We start from the raw sequence: 14585 nt of genomic DNA on the forward strand, positions 1-14585 counted from the left end.
CCCTCTGGTTTTCCATCTCTCCAGTAAAAACCACCAGCCCTGTGTTGTTTTCCCCATGGAATCATGGAATTCCCCATTATTTCATGGAATCTCAGAGTATCCTGAGCTGGGAGGGACCCACGGGGATCCAGTCCAGACACCCCAACAACCCCCCCATCCCTGACAGCATTTTCCACTTGAGTCCTGGCAAAAAAAAAAAAAAACAACTCTTCAGATAGTTCCTCCCCTGAAATCCCCCTGAAAACAGGCTGGAAATGCTTCTTAATTACAAAAGTTAAATATTTATTTATACAAATATGATGAGAAAAATCTCATGCAGACTCTTCACACACAGGAACAGAACCCAAATCCGACTGGGATGGCTTCAGCACAGAACTGGGGTGGGAAGGCTGAGGGGGACGTGGCGCCCGCGGGAAGTTCTGGGTCGGAGAGCTCTCCTATGGAACATGTGCCAAGATTTTCACACTCTTCACCAAGATTAACAATTAATAGCTGATCACTACTACTCAGAGGACTGGACAGAGACGGATGAGCAGCGGCAGCGGATCCTGCAGACCACCGGACCCCACGCACTTGGTGGAAATGCAGAGTGGCCAAAAGATTGCTGGAGATAATTCCCCTAAATGATGGAAATGCCTTGAGATTGCTCTGGATGGCATCTGCTTCTGCTTAATTATAAATCTGCATCGGAGTCATAACTTGTGTATATTACAAGTAATTTGCATAATTAAAACAATTAAGGGATCGACATATCATGGCAATTAGAAATGCATCAAACTCGGGATGTTGTACAAAAAGAGAGCTTCAATATGAAACATTAATTCTTGGAGAACAAAATATCCAAAATAGCCTTTCCCAAATCCGCTGGGGGCTCCCCAGGCTCCGTTCAGAGCCGCTCTTCCCTCGGGATCTCCCACTCCTGGTGGTGCTCTTGGACCCCGAGCGTTTTTCATCCTTCCTTGGAATCCCCTCCCGCAGCCACGGCCTGGGCGTGTCTTTATTGCCACTTTCAGTTGCTTTTATCTCATTTTCCGTAGCCTTATCCTGTTTTCTTTGTCCCTCTTCTTGAGAATAAGAATGAACTGATTGAAAAAGTGCTCCTGGTCCTTCTTCTTCTGCACCAGGCGGAAGCGCTGGTCCCGGCCGTACTTCTCGGCGAATTCCTTGAAGGTTGTCCTGTGGAAAAGGAGAGTTTGGGAATCTGGGGCTGTGCCAGGGCACCCCCAGACCTGCACCCACCCCAAACACCAGGAGACTCTGGGAATGGACGGCACCAACAGGATGGAAAACGCGGGATGAGGGAAGGTGAGGCCACCCTAGGGCTTTGGACACCTGGAGCAGCCTGCAAGGATTAACTTTGGGATTTAAAAATGGATTGGTGGCTGGCAGGAGGCTGCTGAGCCATTAACACGGCGCTCACAGACCAGTGGCACTGGTTTTTATCTCAACTCCTGCATATTTGGTATTTCCAAGGCGAGCACACCTCGCAGGGTTTGCTGCCTTCATTGCCTTCCAGGCTGCACGCCCAGCTCCTTCCCCCAGGGTGACTCTTTGCTTTTTATTGGAAATATTTGGGATTTATTTCCCTCTCTGTGTGCCTAAATCAAGGCAGGGAAAGGAGCTTCCTCAGCCAGCTCCCAGAGCCCTTCAGGGGTGAAATGCTCCTGGCCTCTGGGCCAGCACAGCTTTTCCCTCGGAGACTGGGAATATCAGTGCTGGATGCAGAGTCTGGGTGGGACATCAGCCCAGAATATTCCTAATTTTGTTGTAAAATGTTTCTTGTAATTACAATTATTACAGCCCCCCGTGCTGTTTGTATCCGTGCGCCCACACAGGTCGTGCTGAATAATTATCTGCATATTTTATCAGAGAAAACAGCCATTTCTTTGTTCCAGCAATTTAACAATGTTTATAACGTGAACCCCTTTGTTTTCATGTAATTTCCAAATGAGAAACCACTGCCCTAAGCACTGCTACGGTGTTGAGTCTGGGTCCATCACTTGAAAAACAAAGTGAAACATAAATTGTGCCTTGCACGCTGTATTTTAATTTAATCACAGAACTGTAGAGTCACAGGAGGGTTTGGTTTGGGAGAGACCTCACAGATCATCCTGCTCCAACCCCCTGCCACGGCAAGGGATGCATTCCATTAATTTAATGGCGTGGCATTAACAGGAACTTTGTGAAATTACATTTCCCTTCCACCAAACACCGAGACTAAATACAATTTCTGAGTAATTACACTTACATGTGCAATATGGATGAGACTGAACATCGTGGTGCTGATTTTACATAAGTAATGTGTGTTCTATAATCACGGCATATACAGGAATATGAAATAAATGTGCTGTGCAAAGGATTGCACATTCTGAGAGAGAGAGAGAGAGGGGAAGGGATGGAGAGAGGGAGAGATGGATGGAATATTTCCTCTCCCAGGAATGCAACAAAATACAGGAAAATATCAGGGAAGAAATGCCAGCATTGGAACCGGGATCTTCCACTTGCTCTGAAGAATTCTGGGCTGAAAAAGCTCAGCCTAAACGACAAAGCCGAGCTTCCCAACCCTTCCTAAGGCAATGCTCACCTTGGGGATAACTTGGATTCTTCCAGAAGCTTCTTGAACTCTTCCTTGGCCAACAGCAACTTGTTCTTCCTCTCTTTGTACTCCTCCCTGACCCGGGTCTTGACAAACTGCTCGAAAATCTGGCCAAGGAGGGGGCACAGGACAAGGAGTTATTGACAAAGCCTTCGTGGGGGCTGCAGTCCTCATCTCCCTCCCCACGTGCCCAGGAGTTTTTATTCCATCACCTCCAAGGACTGTTCCCCTGTCCTGGCTCTAACTGGCCATTTCATTAAAGGCTGGAAGAATTTATTAATTAAGAGTTTACATTAATCCCAGAACCCCAGACTGGTTTGGGTTGGAGGGACCTTAAATCCCACCCAGCCCCAGCCCTGCCATGGCCCAGCTTGCTCCAAGGCTGATGAAATGATTTCAGGATTCCAAGGAATGTCTCTAGACTGACTCATCATGGTCCAGGTGTTGTCCTTGCCCTTTCCCTGCAATAAATCCCAAACTCCCTGCTCAGGCTCTCCAGCAGCACTTTCCATCCTGGCAGCTCCTCATACATTTTCATTCCTGTATTTCCTTATTATTTTGTTTCATTTTTCTTTTCCTTAGGAAAGGAAATATTGGAAAGGGAGTAAATGAAGATGTATGTGCCCAGTGCTCTGGTAAACACCTACAGGAAGCTCTCTGGACAACCACGGGCCAATATGGAATAAGTTCATTTTTCATCCTGTTTATTTAAAAAATGGACAATTCCATATTCAAAATTATTCCTTCTGCAGGATGACAAAAGGCTTTTAAGGGAGAGAAATAACCACAGAACAGCAGCGTTCACCTTCTCTGCAAGATCCCTGCACCTCCCCTGCATTTTGCAGATTCATCTGCAGACTTTGGGGCCCCTGGTGATAATTAATGCCCAAATTATCAAGGCAGCAAAACTCCACATGCCTTTGGAGCTGCCCAGAAAAGCCCAACGCTTGCAGAGAGCCCCAGTGCCGTGTCCAGATCCTGCCAGACTCCTGGGGAATTCCTCAACAGTGGAAATCCAGCAGTGTCTCCACAATATCCCAACAATTCAGGGTGGAACCATCCCATTTCCCTCCCTGCAGCCAGCCTTCCCAGGAGCCGTTCCTGCATCCCAAGGGATGGGAGCCAGTCCTGTGGTCAGACCTTGCTTTTCCAAGGAGACAGCACTGGGAATCACAGAATACCCCGAGTGGGAAGGGACCAGCTCCTCACTGTGCCTGGTGAGCACCACCCCGTGAGCCTCCAGAGGGGAATCCTGATCTGCAGGCACTGCCCCAGGAGCTGCTCCAGGATCCTGTTGGGTTTTGGGAGGCAGGCAGGGCAGCGCTGGGGGCAGAGGTCACTCACCTGCCTCCTCTCCTCGGGGTTCAGCAGCAGGTAGCGCGGGTCAAACACGATCTTGTGCAGCTCCTTCTCCCACGTGGAGAACGCCGACACCTGGGGGCACGGCATTGAGTGAGGATGGGGAAGGAGCAGATGTTCCCAGGAGTTTGGGGAGCTGAGGAGCCCTGGGCAGGATTCCTGGGGTGGCTGAAGGGGAATTCTGATCTCTGGTGGCCTCCACACCACCAGGACTGATTTGCTCCTCAGCGAGGCTCTGGGAGATGCTCGCTCCCCATCCGTGCTGGAAGGAACCTGCAGCAGGCAGGAAATGCTGGAGTGTGGTGCTGCTTGTGCAGTTCCAATTCCCACAAAAGGGACAATTCTAACTCAACAGGTCACTCTGGGGCTGTGACCCAGCTGAGGCACTCAGGGGAAGCTGGCAGTGAACATCTTCAGAGCACCACGTTCCCACGGGATGGGATGGGATGGGAATGTCACATCCTGCAGGGCTGCCTCCAGCCCCATGGAGCACTTTGGGTTGGAAGGGACCTCAAAGACCACCCAGATCCATCCCCTGCCTGGGCAGCAGGAATTGCCAGTATTTCACAACCTTCTAAACACCCCCAGGCATTTGTTGGCTACAGGAAAATCTGAAGGAAATAAAATACTCTAATCACTCCAACAAAAGAGTGAATTTGCTAAAAAAAAACCCTTGGATGTGAAGTGCAGTTAAACAGTAATTAACATTCCAGCAGGAACGCTCTGATGAAGCAAAGTGGCTTTAAGTGGACTCGTTTTCCTCTCAGAGTGGTTTGAGATGGGGAAACCCAAATCTCAGGCTCTGGAGATCTGAGGCCATTGGGAATCCCAAAGCTCAGGTTCTGGAGATCTGAGGCTGTTGGGAAACCCAAAGCTCAGGTTCTGGAGATCTGAGGCCATGAGGAAACCCAAAGCTCAGGCTCTGGGGATCTGAGGCCGTTGGGAAACCCAAAACTCAGGCTCTGGGGATCTGAGGCCATTGGGAAACCCAAAGCTCAGGCTCTGGGGATCTGAGTTCGTTGGGAATCCCAAAGCTCAGGCTCTGGGGATCTGAGACTGTTGGGAAACCCAAAACTCAGGTTCTGGAGATCTGAGTTCGTTGGGAAACCCAAAGCTCAGGCTCTGGGGATCTGAGGCCATGAGGAAACCCAAAGCTCAGGCTCTGGGGATCTGAGTTCATTGGGAAACCCAAAGCTCAGGTTCTGGGGATCTGAGTTCGTTGGGAAACCCAAAGCTCAGGTTCTGGGGATCTGAGGCCATGGGGAATCCCAAAGCTCAGGCTCTGGGGATCTGAGGCCATGGGGAAACCCAAAGCTCAGGCTCTGGGGGTCTGAGGCTGTTGGGAAACCCAAAGCTCAGGCTCTGGGGATCTGAGGCCATGGGGAATCCCAAAGCTCAGGCTCTGGGGATCTGAGGCCATTGGGAAACCCAAGGTCAGGTTCTGGGGATCTGAGGCCATGGGGAATCCCAAAGCTCAGGCTCTGGGGATCTGAGGCCATTGGGAAACCCAAGGTCAGGTTCTGGGGATCTGAGGCCATGAGGAAACACAAAGCTCAGGCTCTGGGGATCTGAGTTCGTTGGGAAACCCAAAGCTCAGGTTCTGGGGATCTGAGTTTGTTGGGAATCCCAAAGCTCAGGCTCTGGGGATCTGAGGCCATGGGGAAACCCAAAGCTCAGGCTCTGGGGACCTGAGGCCAATTCCCCCCAACATCCCCTTGCCACAGCCTGAGCTCCCCTCCCTGTGTCCCCTTTGTCCTGAGCTCGGGGGTTTCCAGCACCAGGAATCCTCCTTTCCTGGTGTCTTTCGCTAATTAAGCCCAGACTAATTCATCAGGTAATCATTCCAGCTGAGGATTTAGTGCTTAGCAATTATTCCACTGCACATTAGGCAAACGTCTCCTAAAATAACCTGGTATTTCTGACTTCATTCCAGTTACACTTCACACACAAATCCCCCTCTCTCCCCGGGATTAAGAAGGCAAAACCTTGAGACAAAACAGCCCTGGAATCCTTTCAGCAGTCTGGAGAGCAGCCCAGCAGGGAGAAGACTTTCCTGGAAATGCTGGCCCAGAACGTGGATATTCTGATGCTGGGTGGGAGAGGGAGCCAGGAAGAACCTTCAGTTTTCCTCTTCCTCTTAGAGTTTTGTGGAAACCTCGAAACTTCCAGAGGAATATCCAGATTTCTGACACAGGAAAACTCACCCCAGACTTCAGAATAAAGAGTGCCTGTGTCTTGGAACTGCCCCAAACCCCCTCTATTTTTAAAATGTTACAATAAATATTCTTCTGTTGACATAATTTCTGTAGGAAGCTGCAGAACTCCTCTGGCAAACTCCATCTGCTTCGAGCTCTTTGTGATTCCTTCCAGCAACTCCTTGAGGAGGAAAGGGCAGGGGATGGTCATTAAATAATTAGATTTCGATGGCGTTAATGGCATCCCTGTGCTTCAGCCATGCCAAGCAGCTGCTGCTGAGCTGGACAGTTCAAAAAATGTTCAGAGTAAAAGCAAAGTAACCTCTTCTCTCCCCATTTTCAAACATTAGCAAATCCAAACAGTGAATTCCCCAAATTTCTTAATTTTAGGAGCAAATCTTAACATAGAAACACCTGAGAATCCTGTTCTAGAACAGCCCTAAACCTTCCAAATATTGACTTATTGCCCCCTGAGTTGCAATCTGCCAGCAAAGTCTTCATGCAGAGCTCATTTATGGCCCTTCTGCATTTCTGCAGCATAAATAACAAGCTGTATTAATAAAGCAGCTCTGGCGTGGGGATAATTCACTGCTGAGCTGCTGAAGCTCTAATTATCCCCCTTTAAAGCCTGCTGATTACTGGGATAAATTTTATAGGCTTTAGTGCCTGACAACAGCCACCTTGGGCTGTGTTTCCTGTGGGAATGACATTCCCTTTATGGGATGCACGTGGCAGTGTGGGGGGAGGCAGAAGATCTGCACCCACTGCTCATTTTACACCCCCCTGTCCCCACAGAGCCCAGCCCTGGAGCATTCCCTGCTCCTGGGGCTCAGCACAGCTCCAAACATCTCCAGAGCATCCCTTCCCAAGGGTCTGGATGAGCATAAATGGTTCCCAGTGGCAGAGGGCAGGGCTGGATGGGATTTGGGGCAGGAATTGTTCCTGGCAGGGTGGGCAGGGGCTGGGATGGAATTCCCAGAGCAGCTGGGGCTGCCCCTGGATCCCTGGCAGTGCCCAAGGCCAGGCTGGACATTGGGGCTGGAGCAGCTGGGACAGGGGAAGGTGTCCCTGCCATGGCTGGGGTGGGATGGGTGGGATTTGGGGTCCCTCCCAACCCAAACCATTCCCTAATTCCATGATTTTGGATGGTCAGTAAGTGAAATTGGCTCCCCAGTGCTGGAGTTTGTGGTGATGGGCACTGAGGAGCTCACAGGACAGCTCCTGAGCTGTGAGGAGCTGGCCAGGACAGCCCAGGACGGCTGTGCCCACAGCCCCACGTCCTGCTGAGTGCTGGAAGAGCTGCTGCCTCTGGATATCCCTGGGATACAAACCCTGGGAGTTTGTCTGGAAAGGGCTCCCGTGGCTGCAATCCCGCAGTGGCAGCGGCTCAGGGACAGAGAGCCTGGCACTGATCCCTGGCCAGGCTGCTGAGCCAGGAGCGTGCTGTGCCCCAGGAAGGGCTGTCCTTACCCCCCTCTCCAGCAGCATGTCCCTGAAGTGGGTGATCCTCTCCTCCAGGGGCGGTGAGATCCGGCTGGCCGAGCCTTCCTCCCCTCCCTGCTCCTCCTCAGCCCCCGCAGCCTGGCACTCCTCTGTTCTTTACAGGGCGAGACACACAAGAGGTCAGCAGTGCTCACCTGCCAGGACATTTCATCCTTTTCATCCTTTTCATCCCTTTAATCCCTTTAATCCATCCCAGACCTGCTGGGAGCTGCCTCACCCGGAGCTGTGGGTGCTCAGGGATGGGGAACTGCCCCAGAGCTGCAGCTGGGTACCAAACCCAGGGCTGCTGAGGCAGGATGGTCACTCTGAGCCATCTGACACCCAAATTCAAGGTGCAGCACAGTGACAGCTTCATGCAGCCCTTGCCCAGGAGGGGTGACCCTAAAGGGGCTTTGTCATGCCAAAAGCTACAATCAAGGGCTCAGTTCAGCAGGTCTGTGATAATCCAGCACAAACTCCATCCCTGCCCACGCTCAGGACACCTGGGATGGGTGTGGGAAGCTCAGCATTGCTCTTTCAGGGGTGATTCAGGGGAATGTGAAGCACACGTGGTGATTAATGAAGGTCAGCAGCAGGAGCAGCCAGGCTGGCTCTGAGAGCAGGACAGAAACTGCTGCACCCCAGCCAGGGAAAGCTTTGAGCCAGTCTTTGGAGTAACCCAAAATAAATTACAAAATTACAGCCTTGCTTGTAAGCATTTCCTAAAGGAAGAGTGCCCCAGACAAAATCTGGTGATCCCACGGGAATCAGGAGGATCCTGGCTCTGGTGAGGGCTGGACACCTGGAGAACAGCTCCCATCATTTCCCCACAGAGAACAAAAACCACACTCAGCTCGCCCTGCTTTGGAGCAGCCCTTCCCACCACCAAATACAGAGAAGGAAACTTCAGAACTTACTTATTTCTCTTGGTTTTGATGCTCAGATCATCGTTTTCATCCCCTGGACAAGAGCTAACACACTTGTCTGCTGAAAAGAAAGAAGTCATTATCAGATTTGAATGAGAGAAATGGGAATACAAATTCCTCAAATTGGCTTCTCTTCCCTCGTCTCTGCTGCTCAGGTATTTCCTGGCTTTCACCCTCCACAGAGGGTTTTAAAAATAAAAGTATTTTATAAAATCCTCAGAACTGCCTTCATCCAAATGGGAGCGACAGCAATAAAGTGACCATTTCCAGTCAACAAAATTCCTCATTTTTCATTCATGACATGATTGCTTTAAATCTCATTATTGTTTCACCTGATCCTCCCTCCTCCCTTCCCTTCAAAACACAGCCAAAGACATTCCTGCAAAATCATTTCTGTGCTGACAGCCTGGAGGATTCAGGGGAGGTGACCCCCAGCAGAGCTTCCCTCCTTTCCCATCTCTCCTCCTCGGAGCAGCCAGCCTCAGGGTGCTTTCCCAGGAATTCCAGCAGGAATTCCAGAATGCAGCAATCTCCACAGGCCTGAATTCCAGCAGGAATTCCAGAATGCAGCAATCTCCACAGCCCTGAATTCCAGAATGCAGCAATCTCCAGAGCCCTGAATTCCAGCAGGAATTCCAGAATGCAGCAATCTCCACAGCCCTGAATTCCAGCAGGAATTCCAGAATGCAGCAATCTCCACAGCCCTGAATTCCAGCAGGAATTCCAGAATGCAGCAATCTCCACAGCCCTGAATTCCAGCAGGAATTCCAGAATGCAGCAATCTCCACAGCCCTGAATTCCAGCAGGAATTCCAGAATGCAGCAATCTCCACAGCCCTGAATTCCAGCAGGAATTCCAGAATGCAGCAATCTCCACAGCCCTGAATTCCAGCAGGAATTCCAGAATGCAGCAATCTCCACAGCCCTGAGGCCTCAGAGCAGCTCCAGGGCCCTGCCCTGCCCTGGCCACTCAGAGCTTGGATTTCCATCACAGACAAGGGGAACAAACCCTGAATTCTGCAGTGTTTTCCCTTCTCCCCTGCCAGCTGCAGTTGTCACCAAGCCCCAGGGGACACAGAGGTGACCCAGCACAGCGCTGGGAAATGCTCAGGGGCTGCTTCTCTTCTCTGAGTGCCACAGGATCCAAAACATCTGTGGGAATTCTGTAAATTGCATCATCTCGGGTTTTCAGGAGGAATTCCAGCTGTGTCCAGCCTGGGACAGGGGAAGGTGTCCCTGCCATGGCACTGAGGGCTCTGAGCTCTCCCAACCCAACCATTGCAGGCTTTGATGACTCCATAATGTCCATTATTAATTAGCAGGAGGAGCTCCTCAGCCTGAGGAGATGAAGGAGGAGATCCCAGCAGATGGATTGCTCTGCCCCTCCTCTCCAGCCCCGTTTGGGAAGAGCCACATCAATCTCCTGCAACAAACACTCGGTGGAGGAGGAGGAATTGGGAAATGAGCAATTTTTCATTTATGCCCAAATTTAAAAACCACTTGATCCTTCAGCAGAGACAACCCAGAGCATCCCGTGGATAACTTCACTTGACTTTTCTTTTATTTTTTTAAGATGTTTGATTTAAAAATTCTAATTAAAGCTCAGCAGCAGCCACTCAGCAAAATAAATGTGGGGAGCATGGCTGGGAACACTCAGCTCGTTTGTGTTATTTATTTACTGGAGATTACGAGCTAAGAGAAGAGGTAACAAATAATTCCCCCTCACCTCAGAGCTAATCTACACTAATTACAAAGTGCTCCAACACTGAGCAACCACAAGGCCCAATTACAGCAGGGAAGATTAAGATTGTTTAACAACAATGAAAGTCACGGCCCTAAAAAAAAAAACCAGGAGCATGAATCAAATCTTTGTGGTAAAGATAATAAATGAAAAGGACGGAGCACAGCAAAAAATAGATTTTTGAAGTGGCACCTATCAGCCCTGACTTTAGACTCTTGTGTTAATTAATTAGAGAGCAGCAACAATGGTAGAGACCATGAACAATGACCCTCAGCTTTGTCTCTGGCCATCCCTCGGCAGGAATTCACTGAGCTTTCAATACAACCCTCAATTAAAAGCTCTTTTTCTCTCCTGAAGAATGAATTGCAGCAGATTGCAGACTTGGAGGAATCAGATCCACAGCTCCAATCCCTCAAACCACCCAGAAATACAAAACACAAGCTCCTGCTGAGGAAAGTCCCAGAGAAAAATGCAATTACAGCGGTGGCAACAGGACAGGGACGGAGAAAAGCTGATTATGGCTCACCCCTGTGTCCCTGCAGGCACGGGGCTGTTGGTTAATGGGGCTTTGTGGGGTTATTTGGGCTTTGTGGGGTTATTTCGGGTTTGCAGGGCTTTTTGGGGGGTGTTCAGGGGTTATTTGGGGTTTGCAGTGATTATTTGGAGTTTGCAGTGATTATTTGGGGTTTGCAGGGGTTATTTAGGGTTCACAGTGGTTATTTGGGGTTTGCAGTGGTTTTTTGGTGTTTTCAGGGGTTATTTGGGGTTTGCAGGGGTTATTGGGGTTTGCAGAGGTTATTTGGGGTTTTCAGGGGTTATTTGGGGTTTGCAGTGGTTATTTGGAGTTTTCAGTGATTATTTGGGGTTTGCAGGGGTTATTTGGAGTTTTCAGTGATTATTTGGGGTTTGCAGAGGTTATTTGGTGTTTGCAGTGGTTATTTGGGGTTTGCAGTGGTTTTTTGGTGTTTTCAGGGGTTATTTGGGGTTTGCAGGGGTTATTGGGGTTTGCAGAGGTTATTTGGGGTTTTCAGGGGTTATCTGGGGTTTGCAGTGGTTATTTGGAGTTTTCAGTGATTATTTGGGGTTTGCAGGGGTTATTTGGGGTTCACAGTGATTATTTGGGGTTCACAGTGGTTATTTGGGGTTCACAGTGGTTATTTGGTGTTTGCAGTGGTTATTTGGGGTTTGCAGTGGTTATTTGGGGTTCACAGTGGTTATTTGGAGTTTTCAGTGATTATTTGGGGTTTGCAGTGGTTATTTGTGGTTTTCAGTGATTATTTGGGGTGTTCAGTGATTATTTGGGGTGTTCAGTGATTATTTGGGGTTTTCAGTGATTATTTAGGGTTCACAGTGGTTATTTGGGGTTTGCAGTGGTTTTTTGGTGTTTTCAGGGGTTATCTGGGGTTTGCAGTGGTTATTTGGAGTTTTCAGTGATTATTTGGGGTTCACAGTGGTTATTTGGGGTTTGCAGTGGTTATTTGGGGTTCACAGTGGTTATTTGGGGTTTGCAGTGATTATTTGGGGTTCGCAGTGGTTATTTGGAGTTCTCAGTGGTTATTTGGGGTTTTCAGGGGTTCCCTGGCAGCTGTCCCCCTGCACCAAGGGCAGTGCCCATCCCTGCTGGCCCGGGGGGACAGGACAGGTCCCAGAGCAGCCTGGCAGTGCCACCACCCCGAGCTGTGATAAAACAGCTCCTGCAAACAGCCACAACCTCACTTCTCTCCCCCTCCCCACTGAGGAACAGGCAGCAGCTGAAGGGTGGTGGCTGCTCTTTCCCCACCAAAACCAGAATATTCCAGAACTCCCAGCAGCCAGCCAGGGCCAGGAGCAGTTCCCATGTCCCAGTAAGGGGCAGCGCTCCCAGTAAAGGCAGCGTGAAGCCTCAGGAGCTGTGGCAGTGATAGTAAAAGGTCTTGAAATCTTAGAAAATTCTAAGACTTAGGTTTGGAAAGCCCTGGGAAAAGCAGGCCCTGGGAAATGTCAGACCTTGTGCTTGCTAAAGACCAGGTCAAGCTGCACCTGTGTAGTCAGTATATGATAAATGATACAATTGTTAGATGTGATTAGATATAATTATTGTTTAAAGAACATGGAGAACCATGCTAGGGGGCTAAGGGGGGATCATGAGAAATCCATGCTTGGGTAAAAACAATGCTTACAATAGAACAGTGTAAGTTTAATAATTAATATGTAAATTATATAACGATAGAGTATAAAATATGTTCAACTCAAAACCAAATGGGGTCAGATTTGGGTCTGTGTACCCCTGACACCCAGAGCTCTTTAAATAAAGCACCTTCATCTAACCATTGGTGGTTGTGTGAGTTCCTGAACGCTGACATCAGGAGCAGGGGAGCCTTTGGAGCAATCCTCTGAGCGGGCAGGAGAGATTCCTGCTGGGATTTTCCCTCCTGCCCGGGCTGGAGGAGCAGCTGAGTGATGCTGCTAATGCACTGCTAATGCAATAAAACACCCTGAGCCTTGTGACAGGGACTGCATCCATCACAGAGCCATCTCCTGCAGGAATCCATCCTCTTCTTCACGCCAGCAGCCTCAGCCCCCGGCTCGGCATTCCAGTGAAAACAACATTCTGCAATTTCCCTTCACCGGGAATCTCCCTCAGCCCCCACCGCAATTCCAGCCCTCAGCACAGCCAGCTCCAGCTCCCAGGGGATTCCAGAGGATTCCAGAGGATCCCAGGGGGTTCCAGGGGATCCCAGGGGATTCCAGGGGGTTCCAAGGGATCCCAGGGGATTCCAGGGGATTCCAGAGGATTCCAGAGGATTCCAGGGGATTCCAGGGGATTCCAGGGGATTCCAAGGGATCCCAGGGGATTCCAGAGGATCCCAGGGGGTTCCAGGGGATTCCAGGGGGTTCCAGGGGATCCCAGGGGGTTCCAGGGGATTCCAGAGGATTCCAGGGGGTTCCAGGGGATTCCAGGGGATTCCAGGGGGTTCCAGGGGGTTCCAGGGGATCCCAGGGGGTTCCAGGGGGTTCCAGGGGATCCCAGGGGGTTCCAGGGGATTCCAGAGGATTCCAGGGGGTTCCAGGGGATCCCAGGGGGTTCCAGGGGGTTCCAGGGGATTCCAGGGGATTCCAGAGGATTCCAGAGGATCCCAGGGGGTTCCAGGGGATCCCAGGGGGTTCCAGGGGATTCCAGAGGATTCCAGGGGATCCCAGGGGATCCCAGGGGAGCAGTGCCAGGGTTGGGTTACTTGCTGCAGCCTCCAGCTTGCGCTTGTGCGGGGGGTCCTCGAGCAGGCGCGCGATGTCCCCGCGGTGCCGCAGGTCCAGCGGCCGCTCCCACACCGACAGCTGCATGCTGGGGTTGAAGAAGAACACCCGGTCATCTCCAGTCCACACCACACACCTGCTCCAAGAGAGAAAGCACCTTAGAGCCTGCCCAGAACCAGGAATCACCCGCAGCGGGGACACTGCAGCTCTGGGGACACCTGGGGACAGCGAGGGGACAGCGAGGGGACACCTGGGGACACCTGGGGACAGACTGGGGACACCTGGGGACAGACTGGGGACAGCCTGGGGACACCTGGGGACAGCCTGGGGACACCTGGGGACACTGCAGCTCTGGGGACAGCCTGGGACAGCCTGGAGACAGCCTGGGGACAGCCTGGGGACACCTGGGGACAGACTGGGGACACCTGGGGACACCTGGGACAGCCTGGGGACACCTGGGGACAGACTGGGGACACCTGGGGACAGCCTGGGGACAGCCTGGGGACACTGCAGCTCTGGGGACAGCCTGGGACAGCCTGGGGACAGCGAGGGGACAGCCTGGGGACAGCCTGGGGACACACCTGGGACAGCCTGGGGACAGACTGGGGACACCTGGGGACAGACAGCCTGGGGACACCTGGGGACAGCCTGGGGACACCTGGGGACACCCTGGGGACACCCTGGGGACAGACAGCCTGGGGACACCCCTGGGACAGCCTGGGGACAGCCTGGGGACAGCCTGGGGACAGCCTGGGGACACACCTGGGACAGCCTGGGGACAGACTGGGGACAGCCTGGGGACACCTGGGGACAGCTCTGGGACAGCGTGGGGACAGCCTGGGGACAGCCTGGGGACAGCGAGGGGACAGCCTAGGGACACCTGGGGACACCTGGGGACACCTGGGGACAGACTGGGGACACCTGGGGACACCTGGGGACAGACTGGGGACACCTGGGGACAGACTGGGGACACCTGGGGACAGCCTGGGGACAGACTGGGGACACCTGGGGACAGCCTGGGGACAGCCTGGGGACAGACAGCCTGGGGACACC

The 14585-nt window shown here is 51.6% G+C and overlaps 1 protein-coding gene across 3 annotated transcripts in view; it reads right to left on the bottom strand.

Annotated features, from left to right (window-relative positions):
- Positions 1-285: 285 nt before the first annotated feature.
- Positions 286-14585, bottom strand: part of TCERG1L (transcription elongation regulator 1 like) — a 58655-nt gene continuing 44355 nt past the window's right edge. The window contains exons 8-13 of one of the 3 annotated variants that reach the window (XM_058841665.1): positions 13514-13668; positions 8550-8619; positions 7621-7747; positions 3941-4030; positions 2585-2703; positions 286-1176 (exon numbers count right to left, since the gene is read on the bottom strand). In XM_058841665.1, the coding sequence (XP_058697648.1) occupies positions 1020-1176; positions 2585-2703; positions 3941-4030; positions 7621-7747; positions 8550-8619; positions 13514-13668 (718 nt within the window). In that variant the 3' untranslated portion in view covers positions 286-1019. The remainder of the gene's footprint in view (positions 1177-2584; positions 2704-3940; positions 4031-7620; positions 7748-8549; positions 8620-13513; positions 13669-14585) is intronic. The other 2 variants (XM_058841664.1, XM_058841667.1) reach the window with 2 other exon arrangements.

The sequence above is a fragment of the Poecile atricapillus genome, chromosome 6 (assembly GCF_030490865.1).
Source record: "Poecile atricapillus isolate bPoeAtr1 chromosome 6, bPoeAtr1.hap1, whole genome shotgun sequence".
In the NCBI taxonomy this organism is placed as follows: domain Eukaryota; kingdom Metazoa; phylum Chordata; class Aves; order Passeriformes; family Paridae; genus Poecile; species Poecile atricapillus.